Consider the following 24,358-nt stretch of genomic DNA (forward strand, 5'->3'; position numbering starts at 1 on the left):
ACCACAATGCCTTTGAACAACTTCCTAAAGTACCTGAACTGAACAGTATCTGAACTGAACAGTATCTGAACTGAACAACTCTCTAGAGTTACCCTAGTCTCCAGACTAACAGAGTTACCCTAGTCTCCAGACTAACAGAGTTACCCTAGTCTCCAGACTAACAGAGGTACCCTAGTCTCCGGACTAACAGAGTTACCCTAGTCTCCAGACTAACAGAGTTACCCTAGTCTCCAGACTAACAGAGTTACCCTAGTCTCCGGACTAATAGAGTTACCCTAGTCTCCAGACTAACAGGGTTACCCTAGTCTCCAGACTAACAGAGGTACCCTAGTCTCCGGACTAACAGAGTTACCCTAGTCTCCAGACTAACAGAGTTACCCTAGTCTCCAGACTAACAGAGTTACCCTAGTCTCCGGACTAACAGAGTTACCCTAGTCTCCAGACTAACGGAGTTACCCTAGTCTCCAGACTAACAGAGGTATCCTAGTCTCCAGACTAATAGAGTTACCCTAGTCTCCAGACTAACAGAGTTACCCTAGTCTCCAGACTAACAGAGTTACCCTAGTCTCCAGACTAACAGAGTTACCCTAGTCTCCAGACTAACAGAGTTACCCTAGTCTCCAGACTAAAAGAGTTACCCTAGTCTCCAGACTAATAGAGTTACCCTAGTCTCCAGACTAATAGAGTTACCCTAGTCTCCAGACTAATAGAGTTACCCTAGTCTCCAGACTAATAGAGTTACCCTAGTCTCCAGACTAATAGAGTTACCCTAGTCTCCAGACTAACAGAGTTACCCTAGTCTCCAGACTAACAGAGTTACCCTAGTCTCTGGACTAACAGAGTTACCCTAGTCTCTGGACTAACAGAGTTACCCTAGTCTTCGGACTAATGGAGTTACCCTAGTCTCCAGACTAACAGAGTTACCCTAGTCTTCGGACTAATAGAGTTACCCTAGTCTCCAGACTAATAGAGTTACCCTAGTCTCCGGACTAACAGAGTTACCCTAGTCTCCGGACTAACAGAGTTACCCTAGTCTCCGGACTAACAGAGTTACCCTAGTCTCCGGACTAACAGAGTTACCCTAGTCTCCGGACTAACAGAGTTACCCTAGTCTCCGGACTAACAGAGTTACCCTAGTCTCCGGACTAACAGAGTTACCCTAGTCTCCGGACTAACAGAGTTACCCTAGTCTCCAGACTAACAGAGTTACCCTAGTCTCCAGACTAATAGAGTTACCCTAGTCTCCAGACTAACAGAGTTACCCTAGTCTCCAGACTAATAGAGTTACCCTAGTCTCCAGACTAACAGAGTTACCCTAGTCTCCAGACTAACAGAGTTACCCTAGTCTCCAGACTAACAGAGTTACCCTAGTCTCCGGACTAACAGAGTTACCCTAGTCTCCGGACTAACAGAGTTACCCTAGTCTCCAGACTAACAGAGTTACCCTAGTCTCCGGACTAACAGAGTTACCCTAGTCTCCAGACTAACAGAGTTACCCTAGTCTCCAGACTAACAGAGTTACCCTAGTCTCCAGACTAACAGAGGTACCCTAGTCTCCGGACTAACAGAGTTACCCTAGTCTCCAGACTAACAGAGTTACCCTAGTCTCCAGACTAACAGAGTTACCCTAGTCTCCGGACTAACAGAGTTACCCTAGTCTCCAGACTAACGGAGTTACCCTAGTCTCCAGACTAACAGAGGTATCCTAGTCTCCAGACTAATAGAGTTACCCTAGTCTCCAGACTAACAGAGTTACCCTAGTCTCCAGACTAAGAGAGTTACCCTAGTCTCCAGACTAACAGAGTTACCCTAGTCTCCAGACTAACAGAGTTACCCTAGTCTCCAGACTAACAGAGTTACCCTAGTCTCCAGACTAATAGAGTTACCCTAGTCTCCAGACTAATAGAGTTACCCTAGTCTCCAGACTAATAGAGTTACCCTAGTCTCCAGACTAATAGAGTTACCCTAGTCTCCAGACTAAAAGAGTTACCCTAGTCTCCAGACTAACAGAGTTACCCTAGTCTCCAGACTAACGGAGTTACCCTAGTCTCCAGACTAACAGAGGTATCCTAGTCTCCAGACTAATAGACTAAGTCTCCAGAGTTACCCTAGTCTCCAGACTAACAGAGTTACCCTAGTCTCCAGACTAACAGAGTTACCCTAGTCTCCAGACTAACAGAGTTACCCTAGTCTCCAGACTAACAGAGTTACCCTAGTCTCCAGACTAACAGAGTTACCCTAGTCTCCAGACTAATAGAGTTACCCTAGTCTCCAGACTAATAGAGTTACCCTAGTCTCCAGACTAATAGAGTTACCCTAGTCTCCAGACTAATAGAGTTACCCTAGTCTCCAGACTAAAAGAGTTACCCTAGTCTCCAGACTAACAGAGTTACCCTAGTCTCCAGACTAACAGAGTTACCCTAGTCTCCGGACTAACAGAGTTACCCTAGTCTCCAGACTAACAGAGTTACCCTAGTCTCCAGACTAACAGAGTTACCCTAGTCTCCGGACTAACAGAGTTACCCTAGTCTCCGGACTAACAGAGTTACCCTAGTCTCCAGACTAACAGAGTTACCCTAGTCTCCAGACTAACAGAGTTACCCTAGTCTCCGGACTAACAGAGTTACCCTAGTCTCCAGACTAACAGAGTTACCCTAGTCTCCAGACTAACAGAGTTACCCTAGTCTCCAGACTAACAGAGTTACCCTAGTCTCCAGACTAACAGAGTTACCCTAGTCTCCGGACTAACAGAGTTACCCTAGTCTCCGGACTAACAGAGTTACCCTAGTCTCCAGACTAACAGAGTTACCCTAGTCTCCAGACTAACAGAGTTACCCTAGTCTCCAGACTAACAGAGTTACCCTAGTCTCCAGACTAACAGAGTTACCCTAGTCTCCAGACTAACAGAGTTACCCTAGTCTCCAGACTAACAGAGTTACCCTAGTCTCCGGACTAACAGAGTTACCCTAGTCTCCGGACTAACAGAGTTACCCTAGTCTCCGGACTAACAGAGTTACCCTAGTCTCCAGACTAACAGAGTTACCCTAGTCTCCAGACTAACAGAGTTACCCTAGTCTCCAGACTAACAGAGTTACCCTAGTCTCCAGACTAACAGAGTTACCCTAGTCTCCAGACTAACAGAGTTACCCTAGTCTCCAGACTAATAGAGTTACCCCTAGTCTCCAGACTAATAGAGTTACCCTAGTCTCCAGACGTCTCCAGACTAACAGAGTTACCCTAGTCTCCAGACTAACAGAGTTACCCTAGTCTCCAGACTAACAGAGTTACCCTAGTCTCCAGACTAACAGAGTTACCCTAGTCTCTGGACTAATAGAGGCTGCAGATCTCCGGTGGGCAGGCCGTCTGGTGTGAAGTGTCTAAGCAGCTCTTTGGCATCCAGCAAGGCTGAGGTGGTTCTCTGGCCCTGGACGTCTTTAGGCCCCAGCAGACAGTCAGATGAGCTGCCAGACAGCAGACCAAACCTGTGAAGGGAGGAGACCAAAGATGAGACGGTTAAATTAGTCACGTGTGTGGAACCAAAGATACCGTCGGTCTCTCTATTCCCATAAGCCACCTTGCTTGCTTATTGTTGACGGAAGAGAGATGTGTGTACCGATGTGAAGAGCATTATTAGAGTTTACCTCAGCTTCTGACGAGTCCTCTGGAGGTTCTCATAGTTCTGCAGAACACTTCTCTCTGGCCAATCAGCATGTTGGGAGTGTTTAATGAACTCTACATTGGAATGGGGAAAGAGTCATTTTTGTTTTATCAGTCAAGGTTTCTAGAAGGAGTCCGTTTTAGAGATGGCAAATACAGTGTGTTCAGAAAGTGTTCAGACCCCTTGACTTTTTCCACATTTTGTTACGTTACAGCCTCATTCTATTTTTTTTAATTTTTTTTATCAATACCCAATAATGACAAAGCGAAAACAAGTAAAGTTTTTTTTTGTGCCAAATGTATAAAAAATATAAAAAATAAAAAACAGAAATACCTTACAAGTATTCAGACCCTTTGCTATGAGACTTCGAAATTGAGTTCAGGTGCATCCTGTTTCCATTGATCATCCTTGAGATGTTTCTACAACTTGATTGGAGTCCACTTGTGTTAAATTCAATTGATTGGACATCATTTGGAAAGGCACACAGCTATCTATATAAAGGTCCTACAGTTGACAGTGCATGTCAGAGCAAAAACCAAGCCATGAGGTCAAAGGAATTGTCTGTAGAGCTCCGAGACAGGATTGTGTCGAGGCACAAATCTGAGGAAGGGTACCAAAACATTTCTGCAGCATTGAAGGCCCCCAAGAACACCATGGCCTCCATCACTCTTAAATGGAAGAAGTTCGGAAGCACCAAGACTCTTCCTAGAGCTGGCCACCCAGCCAAAATGAGCAAGGGCCTTGGTCAGGGAGGTGACCAAGAACCCAATGGTCTCTCTGACAGAGCTTCAGAGTTTCTCTGTGGAGATGGGAGAATCTTTCATAAGGACAACCATCTCCGCAGCACTCCCCCAATCAAGCCTTTATAATAGTGTGGCCAAAAGGCACCTAAATGACTCTCAAACCATGAGAAACAAGATTCTCTGGTCTGATGAAAACCAAGATTGAACTCTTTGGCCTGAATGCAAAACCTCACGTCTGGAGGAAACCTGTCACCATCCCTACAGTGAAGCATGGTGGTGGCAGCATCATGCAGTGGGGATGTTTTTCAGCGGCAGGGACTGGGAGACTAGTTAGGATCGAGGGATAGATGAACAGAGCAAAGTACAGAGAGATTCTTGATGAAAATCTGCTCAAGAGAGCTCAGGACCTCAGACTGGGGGGGAAGGTTCACCTTCCAACAGGACAACGACCCTAAGCACACAGCCAAGACAATGCAGGAGTGGCTTCGGGACAAGTCTCAGAGTTTCCTTGAATGGCCCAGCCAGAGCCCAGACTTTAACCTGATCGAACATCTCTGGAGAGACCTGAAAATAGCTGTGCAGCGACACTCCCCATCCAACCTGACAGAGCTTGAGAGGATCTGCAGAGAAGAATGGGAGAAACTCCCCAAATACAGGTGTGCCAAGCTTGTAGCGTCATACCCAATAAGACTCAAGGCTGTAATCGCTGTCAAAGGTGCTTCAACAAAGTACTGAGTTAAGGGTCTGAATACTTACGTAAATGTGATATCTGTTTTTTTGTGTGTGTTTTTTTAAATAAATTAGCAAACATTTCTAAAAAAAAACGTTTTGCTTTGTCATTGTGGGTTATTGTGTACAGATTGATGAGGGGAAAAAACTATTGAATCCATTTTAGAATAAGGCTGTAACGAAACAAAATGTGGAAAAAGTTAAGTGGTCTGAATACTTCCTGAACGCACTGTAAAAGTTAATGAGCTGTGTTACGGGGAGTAAGGAGGGACTGGAACAGCAGAATACCTGTAGTCTTCGTAGTGAGGTTCACCTCCTCTGCTCCACAGGGCTCAACTCGGGGCAGACTGGAGTCTTTAGGCAAGGTAGAGGCTTTAGGCAGGGTAGAGTCATGCATCTTGAGGTACTGTTCTCTGGCCAGGCTGAGCAAGATCTTCAGGTCATTGACTGGTATTGAAGCTGGCTTCTCTGCCTCTTCTCTACGTCCTATTCAATATGGAATAACGAGAGTAAGTAGTCAGTACGTAGCCTTGTCCGAGCAAGGATGGCCCATAAGGGCTGGAGACTCAGGTTTCTGTAGCGTGAGGCTGCTTCATGTTATTGGATGTTGAATACTGGAGGAACCACCTACCTGTCTGGCTACGATACAGACTGACTTTAATACTGGAGGAAACACCTACCTGTCTGGCTACGATACAGAGTGACTTTAATACTGGAGGAACCACCTACCTGTCTGGCTGCGATACAGACTGGCTTTAATACTGGAGGAACCACCTACCTGTCTGGCTGCGATACAGACTGACTTTAATACTGGAGGAACCACCTACCTGTCTGGCTACGATACAGAGTGACTTTAATACTGGAGGAACCACATACCTGTCTGGCTGCGATACAGACTGACTTTAATACTGGAGGAACCACCTACCTGTCTGGCTGCTACACAGACTGACTTTAATATTGGAGGAACCACCTACCTGTCTGGCTGCGATACAGACTGACTTTAATACTGGAGGAACCACCTACCTGTCTGGCTGCTACACAGACTGACTTTAATACTGGAGGAACCACCTACCTGTCTGGCTGCTACACAGACTGACTTTAATACTGGAGGAACCACCTACCTGTCTGGCTGCGATACAGACTGACTTTAATACTGGAGGAACCACCTACCTGTCTGGCTACGATACAGAGTGACTTTAATACTGGAGGAACCACATACCTGTCTGGCTGCGATACAGACTGACTTTAATACTGGAGGAACCACCTACCTGTCTGGCTGCTACACAGACTGACTTTAATATTGGAGGAACCACCTACCTGTCTGGCTGCGATACAGACTGACTTTAATACTGGAGGAACCACCTACCTGTCTGGCTGCTACACAGACTGACTTTAATACTGGAGGAACCACCTACCTGTCTGGCTGCTACACAGACTGACTTTAATACTGGAGGAACCACCTACCTGTCTGGCTGCGATACAGACTGACTTTAATACTGGAGGAACCACCTACCTGTCTGGCTACGATACAGACTGACTTTAATACTGGAGGAACCACCTACCTGTCTGGCTGCTACACAGACTGACTTTAATACTGGAGGAACCACCTACCTGTCTGGCTGCTACACAGACTGACTTTAATACTGGAGGAACCACCTACCTGTCTGGCTGCGATACAGACTGACTTTAATACTGGAGGAACCACCTACCTGTCTGGCTACGATACAGACTGACTTTAATACTGGAGGAACCACCTACCTGTCTGGCTGCTACACAGACTGACTTTAATACTGGAGGAACCACCTACCTGTCTGGCTGCTACACAGACTGACTTTAATACTGGAGGAACCACCTACCTGTCTGGCTACGATACAGACTGACTTTAATACTGGAGGAACCACCTACCTGTCTGGCTGCTACACAGACTTTAATACTGGAGGAACCACCTACCTGTCTGGCTACGATACAGACTGACTTTAATACTGGAGGAACCACCTACCTGTCTGGCTGCTACACAGACTGACTTTAATACTGGAGGAACCACCTACCTGTCTGGCTACGATACAGACTGACTTTAATACTGGAGGAACCACCTACATGTCTGGCTGCTACACAGACTGACTTGCTTTATTAAACTATGCTAGATATGCTTTTTTTGTCAAATAGAATGTTCTCAATAAAATAGCTGATTAAATAAACTGCAATTAAAAAATACATTAACTAGGCTCTATTTGGTGGCAATAAAGCTCACTGCAAATGGAAAGAGTGTGCCGAGTACAGACATTTTAATATATATTCTGCGTTAGACATGATTCCGCTTGAAAAATCTTTTTTTAATTTTTTTTTTATCTCAACGAGACTTACCTGGCTAAATAAAGGATGAATAAGATATGATGTTGTACTTACTCAGGCACTCCTTTAGGACCAGAGTCTGCACCTCGGCCAACTTCCTCTCCCTCTGTAGCAGCTGGTCTCCATGGAGACAGGGCAGGGAGCGCAGCCAGTCTGTAGTGGTGGAACCTGGGAGAAGAGACCAAGTGGACTCTGCTTTATCAATCAATTGGCTGAACCCTTCTCAATAACGTCAGAGAAAAGAGAAACCCGCACACTGCTCTCGCTAGTATCACTTATTTTTATTAAAGGCCCACTGCAGTCAAAATTCAGTTTTTCCTGTGTTTTGTATGATATTGTACAACAGCTGATGAAAGTAACACTGTAAAAAAGTGTGACGTGTGAACTGTGATATTTCCTGATAGAAGCTGGTTGAAAATACAATCTACACAGGACCTTCTAAATCAACAGGTTTTGGGTAGAGTTTAATAAGGTTGAATGAAATAAGTGACATTAGTAAGAGCAGTGTTCAGGTTTCTCTTCCCCCCCCCCCCCTGAAGTAATCACATTATTCACACGTGAAACAACATAACTCAGACGTGGGAGTTCTTTTTAGGATGTTCAATAACCTGGTAGCGTGGCTTATGAGTTCAAATGAAGTTCATATGAATGGGACAACACAAACGCTATCAAAGGAGACAGGGGAGTTGAATACAAGCACACTGCATTAAGGAGACAGGGGAGTTTAATACAAGCACCCTGCATTAAGGAGACAAGGGAGTTTAATACAAGCACACTGCATTAAGGAGACAAGGGGAGTTTAATACAAGCACACTGCATTAAGGAGACAGGGGAGATTAATACAAGCACACTGCATTAAGGAGACAAGGGGAGTTTAATACAAGCACACTGCATTAAGGAGACAAGGGGAGTTTAATACAAGCACACTGCATTAAGGAGACAGGGGAGTTTAATACAAGCACACTGCATTAAGGAGACAAGGGGAGTTTAATACAAGCACACTGCATTAAGGAGACAGGGGAGTTTAATACAAGCACACTGCATTAAGGAGACAAGGGAGTTTAATACAAGCACACTGCATTAAGGAGACAGGGGAGTTTAATACAAGCACACTGCATTAAGGAGACAGGGGAGATTAATACAAGCACACTGCATTAAGGAGACAGGGGAGTTTAATACAAGCACACTGCATTAAGGAGACAGGGGAGTTTAATACAAGCACACTGCATTAAGGAGACAGGGGAGTTTAATACAAGCACACTGCATTAAGGAGACAAGGGAGTTTAATACAAGCACACTGCATTAAGGAGACAGGGGAGTTTAATACAAGCACACTGCATTAAGGAGACAGGGGAGTTTAATACAAGCACACTGCATTAAGGAGACAGGGGAGTTTAATACAAGCACACTGCATTAAGGAGACAAGGGAGTTTAATACAAGCACACTGCATTAAGGAGACAGGGGAGTTTAATACAAGCACACTGCATTAAGGAGACAGGGGAGTTTAATACAAGCACACTGCATTAAGGAGACAGGGGAGTTTAATACAAGCACACTGCATTAAGGAGACAAGGGAGTTTAATACAAGCACACTGCATTAAGGAGACAAGGGAGTTTAATACAAGTACACTGCATTAAGGAGACAGGGGAGTTTAATACAAGTACACTGCATTAAGGAGACAGGGGAGTTTAATACAAGCACACTGCATTAAGGAGACAGGGGAGTTGAATACAAGCACACTGCATTAAGGAGACAGGGGAGTTTAATACAAGCACACTGCATTAAGGAGACAGGGGAGTTTAATACAAGCACACTGCATTAAGGAGACAGGGGAGTTTAATACAAGCACACTGCATTAAGGAGACAGGGGAGTTTAATACAAGCACACTGCATTAAGGAGACAGGGGAGTTTAATACAAGCACACTGCATTAAGGAGACAGGGGAGTTTAATACAAGCACACTGCATTAAGGAGACAGGGGAGATTAATACAAGCACACTGCATTAAGGAGACAGGGGAGTTTAATACAAGCACACTGCATTAAGGAGACAGGGGAGATTAATACAAGCACACTGCATTAAGGAGACAGGGGAGTTGAATACAAGCACACTGCATTAAGGAGACAGGGGAGTTTAATACAAGCACACTGCATTAAGGAGACAAGGGGAGTTTAATACAAGCACACTGCATTAAGGAGACAGGGGAGTTTAATACAAGCACACTGCATTAAGGAGACAGGGGAGTTTAATACAAGTACACTGCATTAAGGAGACAGGGGAGTTTAATACAAGCACACTGCATTAAGGAGACAAGGGGAGTTTAATACAAGCACACTGCATTAAGGAGACAAGGGGAGTTTAATACAAGCACACTGCATTAAGGAGACAGGTGAGTTTAATACAAGCACACTGCATTAAGGAGACGGGAGTTTAATACAAGCACACTGCATTAAGGAGACAGGGGAGATTAATACAAGCACACTGCATTAAGGAGACAGGGGAGTTTAATACAAGCACACTGCATTAAGGAGACAGGGGAGATTAATACAAGCACACTGCATTAAGGAGACAGGGGAGTTGAATACAAGCACACTGCATTAAGGAGACAGGGGAGTTTAATACAAGCACACTGCATTAAGGAGACAGGGGAGTTTAATACAAGCACACTGCATTAAGGAGACAGGGGAGTTTAATACAAGCACACTGCATTAAGGAGACAGGGGAGTTTAATACAAGCACACTGCATTAAGGAGACAGGGGAGTTTAATACAAGCACACTGCATTAAGGAGACAAGGGGAGTTTAATACAAGCACACTGCATTAAGGAGACAGGGGAGTTTAATACAAGCACACTGCATTAAGGAGACAGGGGAGTTTAATACAAGCACACTGCATTAAGGAGACAGGGGAGTTTAATACAAGCACACTGCATTAAGGAGACAAGGGAGTTTAATACAAGCACACTGCATTAAGGAGACAAGGGGAGTTTAATACAAGCACACTGCATTAAGGAGACAAGGGAGTTTAATACAAGCACACTGCATTAAGGAGACAGGGGAGTTTAATACAAGCACACTGCATTAAGGAGACAGGGGAGTTTAATACAAGCACACTGCATTAAGGAGACAGGGGAGTTTAATACAAGCACACTGCATTAAGGAGACAGGGGAGTTTAATACAAGCACACTGCATTAAGGAGACAGGGGAGTTTAATACAAGCACACTGCATTAAGGAGACAAGGGGAGTTTAATACAAGCACACTGCATTAAGGAGACAGGGGAGTTTAATACAAGCACACTGCATTAAGGAGACAGGGGAGTTTAATACAAGCACACTGCATTAAGGAGACAAGGGAGTTTAATACAAGCACACTGCATTAAGGAGACAAGGGAGTTTAATACAAGCACACTGCATTAAGGAGACAGGGGAGATTAATACAAGCACACTGCATTAAGGAGACAGGGGAGTTTAATACAAGCACACTGCATTAAGGAGACAGGGGAGTTTAATACAAGCACACTGCATTAAGGAGACAGGGGAGTTTAATACAAGTACACTGCATTAAGGAGACAGGGGAGTTTAATACAAGCACACTGCATTAAGGAGACAAGGGGAGTTTAATACAAGCACACTGCATTAAGGAGACAAGGGGAGTTTAATACAAGCACACTGCATTAAGGAGACAGGGGAGTTTAATACAAGCACACTGCATTAAGGAGACAAGGGAGTTTAATACAAGCACACTGCATTAAGGAGACAAGGGGAGTTTAATACAAGCACACTGCATTAAGGAGACAAGGGGAGTTTAATACAAGCACACTGCATTAAGGAGACAGGGGAGTTTAATACAAGCACACTGCATTAAGGAGACAGGGGAGTTTAATACAAGCACACTGCATTAAGGAGACAAGGGAGTTTAATACAAGCACACTGCATTAAGGAGACAAGGGAGTTTAATACAAGCACACTGCATTAAGGAGACAAGGGGAGTTTAATACAAGCACACTGCATTAAGGAGACAGGGGAGTTTAATACAAGCACACTGCATTAAGGAGACAGGGGAGTTTAATACAAGCACACTGCATTAAGGAGACAGGGGAGTTTAATACAAGCACACTGCATTAAGGAGACAGGGGAGTTTAATACAAGCACACTGCATTAAGGAGACAAGGGGAGTTTAATACAAGCACACTGCATTAAGGAGACAGGGGAGTTTAATACAAGCACACTGCATTAAGGAGACAGGGGAGTTTAATACAAGCACACTGCATTAAGGAGACAGGGGAGTTTAATACAAGCACACTGCATTAAGGAGACAAGGGAGTTTAATACAAGCACACTGCATTAAGGAGACAGGGGAGTTTAATACAAGCACACTGCATTAAGGAGACAGGGGAGTTTAATACAAGCACACTGCATTAAGGAGACAAGGGAGTTTAATACAAGCACACTGCATTAAGGAGACAAGGGGAGTTTAATACAAGCACACTGCATTAAGGAGACAAGGGGAGTTTAATACAAGCACACTGCATTAAGGAGACAGGGGAGTTTAATACAAGCACACTGCATTAAGGAGACAGGGGAGTTTAATACAAGCACACTGCATTAAGGAGACAAGGGAGTTTAATACAAGCACACTGCATTAAGGAGACAAGGGAGTTTAATACAAGCACACTGCATTAAGGAGACAAGGGGAGTTTAATACAAGCACACTGCATTAAGGAGACAGGGGAGTTTAATACAAGCACACTGCATTAAGGAGACAGGGGAGTTTAATACAAGCACACTGCATTAAGGAGACAGGGGAGTTTAATACAAGCACACTGCATTAAGGAGACAGGGGAGTTTAATACAAGCACACTGCATTAAGGAGACAAGGGGAGTTTAATACAAGCACACTGCATTAAGGAGACAGGGGAGTTTAATACAAGCACACTGCATTAAGGAGACAGGGGAGTTTAATACAAGCACACTGCATTAAGGAGACAGGGGAGTTTAATACAAGCACACTGCATTAAGGAGACAGGGGAGTTTAATACAAGCACACTGCATTAAGGAGACAGGGGAGTTTAATACAAGCACACTGCATTAAGGAGACAAGGGGAGTTTAATACAAGCACACTGCATTAAGGAGACAGGGGAGTTTAATACAAGCACACTGCATTAATTGCTGTATTTTTTATTTTACCTTTATTTAACCAGGTAGGCTAGTTGAGAACACCTTTATTTAACCAGGTAGGCTAGTTGAGAACACCTTTATTTAACCAGGTAGGCTAGTTGAGAACACCTTTATTTAACCAGGTAGGCTAGTTGAGAACACCTTTATTTAACCAGGTAGGCTAGTTGAGAACACCTTTATTTAACCAGGTAGGCTAGTTGAGAACACCTTTATTTAACCAGGTAGGCTAGTTGAGAACACCTTTATTTAACCAGGTAGGCTAGTTGAGAACACCTTTATTTAACCAGGTAGACTAGTTAAGAACACCTTTATTTAACCAGGTAGACTAGTTGAGAACACCTTTATTTAACCAGGTAGGCTAGTTGAGAACACCTTTATTTAACCAGGTAGGCTAGTTGAGAACACCTTTATTTAACCAGGTAGGCTAGTTGAGAACACCTTTATTTAACCAGGTAGACTAGTTGAGAACACCTTTATTTAACCAGGTAGACTAGTTGAGAACACCTTTATTTAACCAGGTAGGCTAGTTGAGAACACCTTTATTTAACCAGGTAGGCTAGTTGAGAACACCTTTATTTAACCAGGTAGGCTAGTTGAGAACACCTTTATTTAACCAGGTAGGCTAGTTGAGAACACCTTTATTTAACCAGGTAGGCTAGTTGAGAACACCTTTATTTAACCAGGTAGGCTAGTTGAGAACACCTTTATTTAACCAGGTAGGCTAGTTGAGAACACCTTTATTTAACCAGGTAGGCTAGTTGAGAACACCTTTATTTAACCAGGTAGACTAGTTGAGAACACCTTTATTTAACCAGGTAGGCTAGTTGAGAACACCTTTATTTAACCAGGTAGACTAGTTGAGAACACCTTTATTTAACCAGGTAGGCTAGTTGAGAACACCTTTATTTAACCAGGTAGGCTAGTTGAGAACACCTTTATTTAACCAGGTAGGCTAGTTGAGAACACCTTTATTTAACCAGGTAGGCTAGTTGAGAACACCTTTATTTAACCAGGTAGGCTAGTTGAGAACACCTTTATTTAACCAGGTAGGCTAGTAGAGAACACCTTTATTTAACCAGGTAGACTAGTTGAGAACACCTTTATTTAACCAGGTAGGCTAGTTGAGAACACCTTTATTTAACCAGGTAGGCTAGTTGAGAACACCTTTATTTAACCAGGTAGGCTAGTTGAGAACACCTTTATTTAACCAGGTAGGCTAGTTGAGAACACCTTTATTTAACCAGGTAGGCTAGTTGAGAACACCTTTATTTAACCAGGTAGGCTAGTTGAGAACACCTTTATTTAACCAGGTAGGCTAGTTGAGAACACCTTTATTTAACCAGGTAGACTAGTTGAGAACACCTTTATTTAACCAGGTAGGCTAGTTGAGAACAAGTTCTCATTTAGAATTGCGACCTGACCAAGATAAAGCAAAGCAGTTCGACACATACAACAACACAGAGTTACACATGGAGTAAAACAAACATACAGTCAATAATACAGTAGAAAAATGAGTCTATATACAGTGTGAGCAAATGAGGTGAGAAGGGAGGTAAAGGCAAAAAAGGCCATGGTGGCGACGTAAATACAATATAGCAAGTAAAACACTGGAATGGTAGATTTGCAGTGGAAGAATGTGAAAAGTTGAAATAGAAATAATGGGGTGCAAAGGAGCTAAATAAATAAATACAGTAGGGAAAGAGGTAGTTGTTTGGGCTAAATTATAGATGGGCTATGTACAGGTGCAGTAATCTGTGAGCTGCTCTGACAGCTGATGCTTAAAGCTAGTGAGGGAGATAAGTGTTTCCAGTTTTATTAATCAATGAAGATTGAAAAAACAATCAATCAGTTTGGCCTTCTGGGTTGACTCACCCTTTCTCAATAAATTGACACATGACTCATGAATTCATATTAGGTCTACATTAATTAACATTACTTGAACTCTATAAAACTTTAATCTAATTCGAATTCATATTTTTTTAACTGCATTGTTGGTTAAGGGGCTTGTAAGTAAGCATTTCACTGTAAGGTCTACTACACCTGTTGTATTCAGCATTTCACTGTAAGGTCTACTACACCTGTTGTATTCAGCATTTCCCTGTAAGGTCTACTACACCTGTTGTATTCAGCATTTCCCTGTAAGGTCTACTACACCTGTTGTATTCAGCATTTCCCTGTAAGGTCTACTACACCTGTTGTATTCAGCATTTTACTGTAAGGTCTACTACATCAGTTGTATTCAGCATTTCACTGTAAGGTCTACTACATCTGTTGTATTCAGCATTTCACTGTGGGGTCTACTACACCTGTTGTATTCAGCATTTCACTGTAAGGTCTACTACACCTGTTGTATTCAGCATTTCACTGTAAGGTATACTACACCTGTTGTATTCAGCATTTCCCTGTAAGGTCTACTACACCTGTTGTATTCAGCATTTCACTGTAAGGTCTACTACACCTGTTGTATTCAGCATTTCCCTGTAAGGTCTACTACACCTGTTGTATTCAGCATTTCACTGTAAGGTCTACTACACCTGTTGTATTCAGCATTTCACTGTAAGGTCTACTACACCTGTTGTATTCAGCATTTCACTGTAAGGTCTACTACGCCTGTTGTATTCAGCATTACACTAAGGTCTACTACACCTGTTGTATTCAGCATTTCACTGTGAGGTCTACTACACCTGTTGTATTCAGCATTTCACTGTAAGGTCTACTACACCTGTTGTATTCAGCATTTCACTGTAAGGTCTACTACACCTGTTGTATTCAGCATTTCACTGTAAGGTCTACTACACCTGTTGTATTCAGCATTTCACTGTAAGGTCTACTACACCTGTTGTATTCAGCATTTCCCTGTAAGGTCTACTACACCTGTTGTATTCAGCATTTCCCTGTAAGGTCTACTACACCTATTGTATTCAGCATTTCACTGTAAGGTCTACCTACACCTGTTGTATTCAGCATTTCACTGTAAGGTCTACTACACCTGTTGTATTCAGCATTTCCCTGTAAGGTCTACTACACCTGTTGTATTCAGCATTTCCCTGTAAGGTCGACTACACCTGTTGTATTCAGCATTTCACTATAAGGTCTACTACACCTGTTGTATTCAGCATTTCACTATAAGGTCTACTACACCTGTTGTATTCAGCATTTCACTGTAAGGTCTACTACACCTGTTGTATTCAGCATTTCACTGTAAGGTCTACTACACCTGTTGTATTCAGCATTTCACTGTAAGGTCTACCTACACCTGTTGTATTCAGCATTTCACTGTAAGGTCTACTACACCTGTTGTATTCAGCATTTCACTGTAAGGTCTACTACACCTGTTGTATTCGGTGCATGTGACGAAAAACATTTGATTTGATTCTGAAGTTCCAAATGGACTGATAGGGTATCTACTATGCACTGCAGTGACTGAGGCTCGACTTAGGCCCAAATGGACTGATAGGTTAACTACTATGCACTGCAGTGACTGAGGCTCGACTTAGGCCCAAATGGACTGATAGGTTAACTACTATGCACTGCAGTGACTGAGGCTCGACTTAGGCCCAAATGGACTGATAGGGTATCTACTATGCACTGCAGTGACTGAGGCTCGACTTAGGCCCAAATGGACTGACAGGGTATCTACTATGCACTGCAGTGACTGAGGCTCGACAGGCCCAAATGGACTGATAGGGTATCTACTATGCACTGCAGTGACTGAGGCTCGACTTAGGCCCAAATGGACTGACAGGGTATCTACTATGCACTGCAGTGACTGAGGCTCGACTTAGGCCCAAATGGACTGATAGGGTAACTACTATGCACTGCAGTGACTGAGGCTCGACTTAGGTCCAAATGAACTGATAGGGTATCTACTATGCACTACAGTGACTTTGAGGTTTGACTTAGGCCCAAATTGATTTTTTAATCTCTAGCCTATTCTTCACGGCTAATTACACCTTTAATACACAACCTCCAAATAATGCAACTGCTTCTAATTAATATTAAAGCATTTTGGTCGTATTAGTCTCTTCACTTTAGGCCCGAGACTCTTTCTGCCTTGAACCTGTTTCATCAAAGTTCTCAGAGAGTCGTATAAGAATGACAGAGAAAGCAAAACAGAGTGGGAGAGAGAGAGAGAGAGCGAGAGCGAGAGCGAGAGCGAGAGCGAGAGCGAGAGCGAGAGAGAGAGAGAGAGAGAGAGAGAGAGAGAGAGAGAGAGAGAGAGAGAGAGAGAGAGAGAGAGAGAGAGAGAGAGAGAGAGGGGGAGAGAGAGAGAGAGAGGGGGAGAGAGAGAGAGAGAGGGGGAGAGAGAGAGAGAGAGGGAGAGAGAGAGGGGGAGAGAGGGAGAGAGAGAGAGAGAGGGGGAGAGAGGGGAGAGAGAGAGAGAGAGAGAGAGGGGGAGGGAGGGTGAGAGAGAGAGAGAGAGAGAGAGAGAGAGAGAGAGAGGGGGGGAGAGAGAGAGAGAGAGGGAGAGAGAGAGAGGGGGGGAGAGAGAGAGAGGGGGAGAGAGGGAGAGAGAGAGAGAGAGAGAGAGAGAGGGGGAGAGAGGGGAGAGAGAGAGAGAGAGAGAGAGGGGGAGAGAGAGGGGGAGAGAGAGGGAGAGAGAGAGAGGGGGGAGAGAGAGAGAGGGGGAGAGAAGGAGAGAGAGAGAGGGGGGGAGAGAGAGAGAGGGGGGAGAGAGAGAGAGGGGGAGAGAGGGAGAGGGGGGGGGAGAGAGAGAGGGGGGGAGAGAGAGAGAGGGGGAGAGAGAGAGAGGGAGAACGGCAGGGCCTTTTAGGAACTATTGCTTGTTCCTCCATTTTGTTCTCTTTCAGATGGTTCATGAGTCAAGGTTTTTTCCTTAAGGTCTCTATATAATAAACTCCTACAGAGAGTGAAGGGAACAGGAAGACCTTTCAGGCACTATTGCTTCTTCCACCATTTTGTTATGTTCTCTTTGAGAATGAAAATGCCACATGAGAGTCGGTGTATAAAAGAACCATTCTGACGCTTTAATCTTTGAAGGTACTCAGAGTGAGGGTCATTAAAGTCAGAAAGAGAGGGAACAATTCTTTCACCATGTTATGTTCTCTTTCAGAAAATAAATGCTACATGAAAGTTGGTGTAAAAGAAAACAAACTCTTTGTAAGTCTCTCTGGATAAGAGCCTCTGTTTAACTGCATGAAATATATTTTAGAAGTACAACATCTTTCTTCTTTTGGGGCATTTCATAACGGAACAAAATGTGCTCTCTGGTTGAACGTGGAAGCCTGCATGCTTTATACTGTACAGAGTACAACAGGCTGTTACAGCATGCTCCCAGTCCACAGGGCTTAACACAGCAGGTGGAGGGAGAGAGGGAAGAGAGGAAAGAGAGAGAGAGAGAAGAGAGAGAGAGGAAAGAGAGAGAGAGAGGAAAGGGAGAGGAAAGAGAGAGAGAGAGGAAAGAGTGAGAGAGGAAAGAGAGAGAGGAAAGAGAGAGAGAGGAAAGAGAGAGAGAGAAAAGAGAGTGTGAGGAAAGAGAGAGAAAAGAGAGGGAAGGAAGAGAAAGAGGAAAGAGACAGGAAAGAGAGAGAGGAAAGAGAGAGAGGAAAGCGAGAGAGGAAAGAGACAGGAAAGAGAGAGAGAGAGGAAAGAGAGAGAGGAAAGCGAGAGAGAGGAAAGAGAGAGAGGAAAGCGAGAGAGAGGAAAGAGACAGGAAAGAGAGAGAGAGGAAAGAGGCAGAGGAAAGAGAGAGAGAGGAAAGAGACAGGAAAGAGAGAGAGAGGAAAGAGACAGGAAAGAGAAAGAGAGGAAAGAGACAGGAAAGAGAGAGATAGGAAAGAGAGAGAGAGGAAAGAGAGAGAGAGGAAAGAGAGAGAGAGAAAAGAGAGTGTGAGGAAAGAGAGAGGAAAGAGAGAGAGAGAAAAGAGAGTGTGAGGAAAGAGAGAGAAAAGAGAGGGAAGGAAGAGAAAGAGGAAAGAGACAGGAAAGAGAGAGAGGAAAGAGAGAGAGGAAAGTGAGAGAGGAAAGAGACAGGAAAGAGAGAGAGAGAGGAAAGAGACAGGAAAGCGTGAGAGAGGAAAGAGAGAGAGGAAAGCGAGAGAGAGGAAAGAGACAGGAAAGAGAAAGAGAGGAAAGAGACAGGAAAGAGAGAGATAGGAAATAGACAGGAAAGAGAGAGAGGAAAGAGAGAGAGGAAAGAGAGAGAGGAAAGAGACAGAGGAAAGTGAGAGAGAGGAAAGAGACAGGAAAGAGAGAGAGGAAAGAGACAGGAAAGAGAGAGAGGAAAGAGACAGGAAAGAGAGAGAAAGGAAAGAGGCAGATGAAAGAGAGAGAGAGGAAAAAGGCAGAGGAAAGAGAGAGAGAGGAAAAAGAGAGAGGAAAGAGAGAGAGGAAAGAGAGAGTGAGGAAAGAGAGAGAGAGGAAAGAGAGGGAAGGAAGAGAAAGGAAAGAGAGAGAGAGGAAAGAGAGGAAAGAGAGAGAGGAAATAGAGAGAGAGGAAAGAGAGAGAGGGGAAAGAGAGGAAAGAGAGGAAAGAGAGAGAGAGGAAAGAGAGAGAGAGGAAAAAGAGAGAGAGGAAAAAGACAGGAAATAGAGAGAGAGGACAGAGACAGGAAAGAGAGAGAGAGGAAAGAGACAGGAAAGAGAGAGAGAGAGGAAAGAGACAGGAAATAGAGAGAGAGGAAAGAGGCAGAGGAAAGAGAGAGAGAGGAAAGAGACAGGAAAGAGAGAGAGAGGAAAGAGACAGGAAAGAGAAAGAGAGGAAAGAGACAGGAAAGAGAGAGATAGGAAAGAGAGAGAGAGGAAAGAGAGAGAGAGGAAAGAGAGAGAGAGAAAAGAGAGTGTGAGGAAAGAGAGATAAAAGAGAGGGAAGGAAGAGAAAGAGGAAAGAGACAGGAAAGAGAGAGAGGAAAGAGAGAGAGGAAAGTGAGAGAGGAAAGAGACAGGAAAGAGAGAGAGAGAGGAAAGAGACAGGAAAGCGTGAGAGAGGAAAGAGAGAGAGGAAAGCGAGAGAGAGGAAAGAGACAGGAAAGAGAAAGAGAGGAAAGAGACAGGAAAGAGAGAGATAGGAAATAGACAGGAAAGAGAGAGAGGAAAGAGAGAGAGGAAAGAGAGAGAGGAAAGAGACAGAGGAAAGTGAGAGAGAGGAAAGAGACAGGAAAGAGAGAGAGGAAAGAGACAGGAAAGAGAGAGAGGAAAGAGACAGGAAAGAGAGAGAAAGGAAAGAGGCAGATGAAAGAGAGAGAGAGGAAAAAGGCAGAGGAAAGAGAGAGAGAGGAAAAAGAGAGAGGAAAGAGAGAGAGGAAAGAGAGAGTGAGGAAAGAGAGAGAGAGGAAAGAGAGGGAAGGAAGAGAAAGGAAAGAGAGAGAGAGGAAAGAGAGGAAAGAGAGAGAGGAAATAGAGAGAGAGGAAAGAGAGAGAGGGGAAAGAGAGGAAAGAGAGGAAAGAGAGAGAGAGGAAAGAGAGAGAGAGGAAAAAGAGAGAGAGGAAAAAGACAGGAAAGAGAGAGAGAGGACAGAGACAGGAAAGAGAGAGAGAGGAAAGAGACAGGAAAGAGAGAGAGAGAGGAAAGAGACAGGAAATAGAGAGAGAGGAAAGAGGCAGGAAAGAGAGAGATAGGAAATAGACAGGAAAGAGAGAGAGGAAAGAGAGAGAGGAAAGAGAGAGAGGAAAGAGACAGAGGAAAGTGAGAGAGAGGAAAGAGACAGGAAAGAGAGAGAGGAAAGAGACAGGAAAGAGAGAGAGGAAAGAGACAGGAAAGAGAGAGAAAGGAAAGAGGCAGATGAAAGAGAGAGAGAGGAAAAAGGCAGAGGAAAGAGAGAGAGAGGAAAAAGAGAGGAAAGAGAGAGAGGAAAGAGAGAGAGAGGAAAGAGAGGGAAGGAAGAGAAAGGAAAGAGAGAGAGAGGAAAGAGAGGAAAGAGAGAGAGGAAATAGAGAGAGAGGAAAGAGAGAGAGGGGAAAGAGAGGAAAGAGAGGAAATAGAGAGAGAGGAAAGAGAGAGAGAGGAAAAAGAGAGAGAGGAAAAAGACAGGAAAGAGAGAGAGAGGACAGAGACAGGAAAGAGAGAGAGAGGAAAGAGACAGGAAAGAGAGAGAGAGAGGAAAGAGACAGGAAATAGAGAGAGAGGAAAGAGGCAGAGGAAAGAGAGAGAGAGGAAAGAGACAGGAAAGAGAGAGAGAGGAAAGAGACAGGAAAGAGAAAGAGAGGAAAGAGACAGGAAAGAGAGAGATAGGAAAGAGAGAGAGAGGAAAGAGAGAGAGAGGAAAGAGAGAGAGAGAAAAGAGAGTGTGAGGAAAGAGAGAGGAAAGAGAGAGAGAGGAAAGAGAGAGAGAGGAAAGAGAGAGAGAGAAAAGAGAGTGTGAGGAAAGAGGGAGAAAAGAGAGGGAAGGAAGAGAAAGAGGAAAGAGACAGGAAAGAGAGAGAGGAAAGAGAGAGAGGAAAGCGAGAGAGGAAAGAGACAGGAAAGAGAGAGAGAGAGGAAAGAGACAGGAAAGCGAGAGAGAGGAAAGAGAGAGAGGAAAGCGAGAGAGAGGAAAGAGACAGGAAAGAGAGAGAGAGGAAAGAGGCAGAGGAAAGAGAGAGAGAGGAAAGAGAGAGAGAGGAAAGAGACAGGAAAGAGAAAGAGAGGAAAGAGACAGGAAAGAGAGAGAGGAAAGAGAGAGAGGAAAGAGACAGAGGAAAGTGAGAGAGAGGAAAGAGACAGGAAAGAGAGAGAGAGGAAAGAGACAGGAAAGAGAGAGAGGAAAGAGACAGGAAAGAGAGAGAAAGGAAAGAGGCAGATGAAAGAGAGAGAGAGGAAAAAGGCAGAGGAAAGAGAGAGAGAGGAAAAAGAGAGAGGAAAGAGAGAGAGGAAAGAGAGAGAGAGGAAAGAGAGAGAGAGGAAAGAGAGGGAAGGAAGAGAAAGAGGAAAGAGAGAGAGGAAAGAGAGGAAAGAGAGAGAGGAAATAGAGAGAGAGGAAAGAGAGGGGAAAGAGGGGAAAGAGAGAGAGGAAATAGAGAGAGAGGAAAGAGAGAGAGAGGAAAAGAGAGAGAGAGGAAAAAGACAGGAAAGAGAGAGAGAGGACAGAGACAGGAAAGAGAGAGAGAAGAAAGAGACAGGAAAGCGAGAGAGAGGAAAGCGAGAGAGAGGAAAGAGACAGAGGAAAGCGAGAGAGAGGAAAAAGAGAGGAAAGAGAGAGAGAGGAAAGAGAGAGAGAGGAAGAGAGAGGAACGAGAGAGAGGAAAGAGAGAGAGAGGAAAGAGGCAGAGGAAAGAGAGAGAGAGGAAAAAGAGAGGAAAGAGAGAGAGAGGAAAGAGAGAGAGAGGAAGAGAGAGGAACGAGAGAGAGGAAAGAGAGAGCGGAACGAGAGAGAGGAAAAAGAGAGAGAGCAGGGTTCCCCAACTGGAGGCCCGCGGGTGGTTTTATTTTGGCCCCCCTTATTTCATTTAAAATAAATGATTGGACATAAGACTGTAAAAACACCAGCAAATCAGCTCCAAGTTATTTTAATTTAGGAAATCTGTTCACAAGTATTGGCATGCATAGAGAGAGAGAGAGAAGAGAGAGAGAGGAAAGAGAGAGAGAGAGGAAAGGGAGAGGAAAGAGAGAGAGAGAGGAAAGCGAGAGAGAGGAAAGAGACAGGAAGGAGAGAGAGAGGAAAGAGGCAGAGGAAAGAGAGAGAGAGGAAAAAGAGAGGAAAGAGAGAGAGAGGAAAGAGAGAGAGAGGAAGAGAGAGGAACGAGAGAGAGGAAAGAGAGAGCGGAACGAGAGAGAGAGGAAAAAGAGAGAGAGCAGGGTTCCCCAACTGGAGGCCCGCGGGTGGTTTTATTTTGGCCCCCCTTATTTCATTTAAAATAAATGATTGGACATAAGACTGTAAAAACACCAGCAAATCAGCTCCAAGTTATTTTAATTTAGGAAATCTGTTCACAAGTATTGGCATGCATAGAGAGAGAGAGAGAAGAGAGAGAGAGGAAAGAGAGAGAGAGAGGAAAGAGTGAGAGAGGAAAGAGAGAGAGAGGAAAGAGAGAGAGAGGAAAGAGAGTGTGAGGAAAGAGAGAGAAAAGAGAGGGAAGGAAGAGAAAGAGGAAAGAGACAGGAAAGAGAGAGAGGAAAGAGAGAGAGGAAAGCGAGAGAGGAAAGAGAGAGAGGAAAGCGAGAGAGGAAAGAGACAGGAAAGAGAGAGAGAGAGAAAAGAGACAGGAAAGAGAGAGAGAGGAAAGAGAGAGAAAAGAGAGGGAAGGAAGAGAAAGAGGAAAGAGACAGGAAAGAGAGAGAGGAAAGAGAGAGAGGAAAGCGAGAGAGGAAAGAGACAGGAAAGAGAGAGAGGAAAGAGGCAGAGGAAAGAGAGAGAGAGGAAAGAGACAGGAAAGAGAGAGAGAGGAAAGAGACAGGAAAGAGAAAGAGAGGAAAGAGACAGGAAAGAGAGAGATAGGAAAGAGACAGGAAAGAGAGAGAGGAAAGAGACAGAAAAGAGAGAGAGGAAAGAGACAGGAAAGAGAGAGAAAGGAAAGAGGCAGATGAAAGAGAGAGAGAGGAAAAAGGCAGAGGAAAGAGAGAGAGAGGAAAAAGAGAGAGGAAAGAGAGAGAGGAAAGAGAGAGAGAGAGGAAAGAGAGGGAAGGAAGAGAAAGAGGAAAGAGAGAGAGAGGAAAGAGAGAGAGAGGAAAGAGAGAGAGGAAAGAGAGAGAGGGGAAAGAGAGAGAGAGGAAAGAGAGAGAGGAAAGAGAGAGAGGGGAAAGAGAGGAAAGATAGAGAGAGGAAAGAGACAGGAAAGCGAGAGAGAAGAAAGAGACAGGAAAGCGAGAGAGAGGAAAGCGAGAGAGAGGAAAGAGACAGAGGAAAGCGAGAGAGAGGAAAGAGACAGGAAGGAGAGAGAGAGGAAAGAGGCAGAGGGAAGAGAGAGAGAGGAAAAAGAGAGGAAAGAGAGAGAGAGGAAAGAGACAGGAAAGAGAAAGAGAGGAAAGAGACAGGAAAGAGAGAGAGAGGAAAGAGAGAGGAAAGAGAGAGAGGAAAGAGACAGAGGAAAGTGAGAGAGAGGAAAGAGACAGAGGAAAGTGAGAGAGAGGAAAGAGACAGGAAAGAGAGAGAGAGGAAAGAGACAGGAAAGAGAGAGAGGAAAGAGACAGGAAAGAGAGAGAAAGGAAAGAGGCAGATGAAAGAGAGAGAGAGGAAAAAGGCAGAGGAAAGAGAGAGAGAGGAAAAAGAGAGAGGAAAGAGAGAGAGGAAAGAGAGAGAGAGGAAAGAGAGGGAAGGAAGAGAAAGAGGAAAGAGAGAGAGAGGAAAGAGAGGAAAGAGAGAGAGAGGAAAGAGAGAGAGGAAAGAGAGAGAGGGGAAAGAGAGGAAAGAGAGAGAGAGGAAAGAGAGAGAGGAAAGAGAGAGAGGGGAAAGAGAGGAAAGATAGAGAGAGGAAAGAGACAGGAAAGCGAGAGAGAAGAAAGAGACAGGAAAGCGAGAGAGAGGAAAGCGAGAGAGAGGAAAGAGACAGAGGAAAGCGAGAGAGAGGAAAGAGACAGGAAGGAGAGAGAGAGGAAAGAGAGAGAGAGGAAAGAGAGAGAGAGGAAGAGAGAGGAACGAGAGAGAGGAAAGAGAGAGCGGAACGAGAGAGAGAGGAAAAAGAGAGAGAGCAGGGTTCCCCAACTGGAGGCCCGCGGGTGGTTTTATTTTGGCCCCCCTATTTCATTTAAAATAAATGATTGGACATAAGACTGTAAAAACACCAGCAAATCAGCTCCAAGTTATTTTAATTTAGGAAATCT

At 44.3% G+C, this 24,358-nt stretch overlaps 1 protein-coding gene across 1 annotated transcript in view; it reads right to left on the minus strand.

Moving 5' to 3' along the window:
• Positions 1–24,358, minus strand: part of LOC139397346 (mdm2-binding protein-like) — a gene marked incomplete at its 3' end in the record, with an annotated part of 50,207 nt that overhangs the window by 6,767 nt on the left and 19,082 nt on the right. Inside the window, exons 13-16 of the mRNA XM_071144102.1 lie at positions 7,537–7,650; positions 5,419–5,616; positions 3,642–3,732; positions 3,315–3,482 (exon numbers count right to left, since the gene is read on the minus strand). Of these exons, the coding sequence (XP_071000203.1) occupies positions 3,315–3,482; positions 3,642–3,732; positions 5,419–5,616; positions 7,537–7,650 (571 nt within the window). The remainder of the gene's footprint in view (positions 1–3,314; positions 3,483–3,641; positions 3,733–5,418; positions 5,617–7,536; positions 7,651–24,358) is intronic.

Source organism: Oncorhynchus clarkii, unplaced genomic scaffold (genome assembly GCF_045791955.1).
Source record: "Oncorhynchus clarkii lewisi isolate Uvic-CL-2024 unplaced genomic scaffold, UVic_Ocla_1.0 unplaced_contig_9594_pilon_pilon, whole genome shotgun sequence".
NCBI classification, from domain to species: Eukaryota; Metazoa; Chordata; class Actinopteri; order Salmoniformes; family Salmonidae; genus Oncorhynchus; species Oncorhynchus clarkii.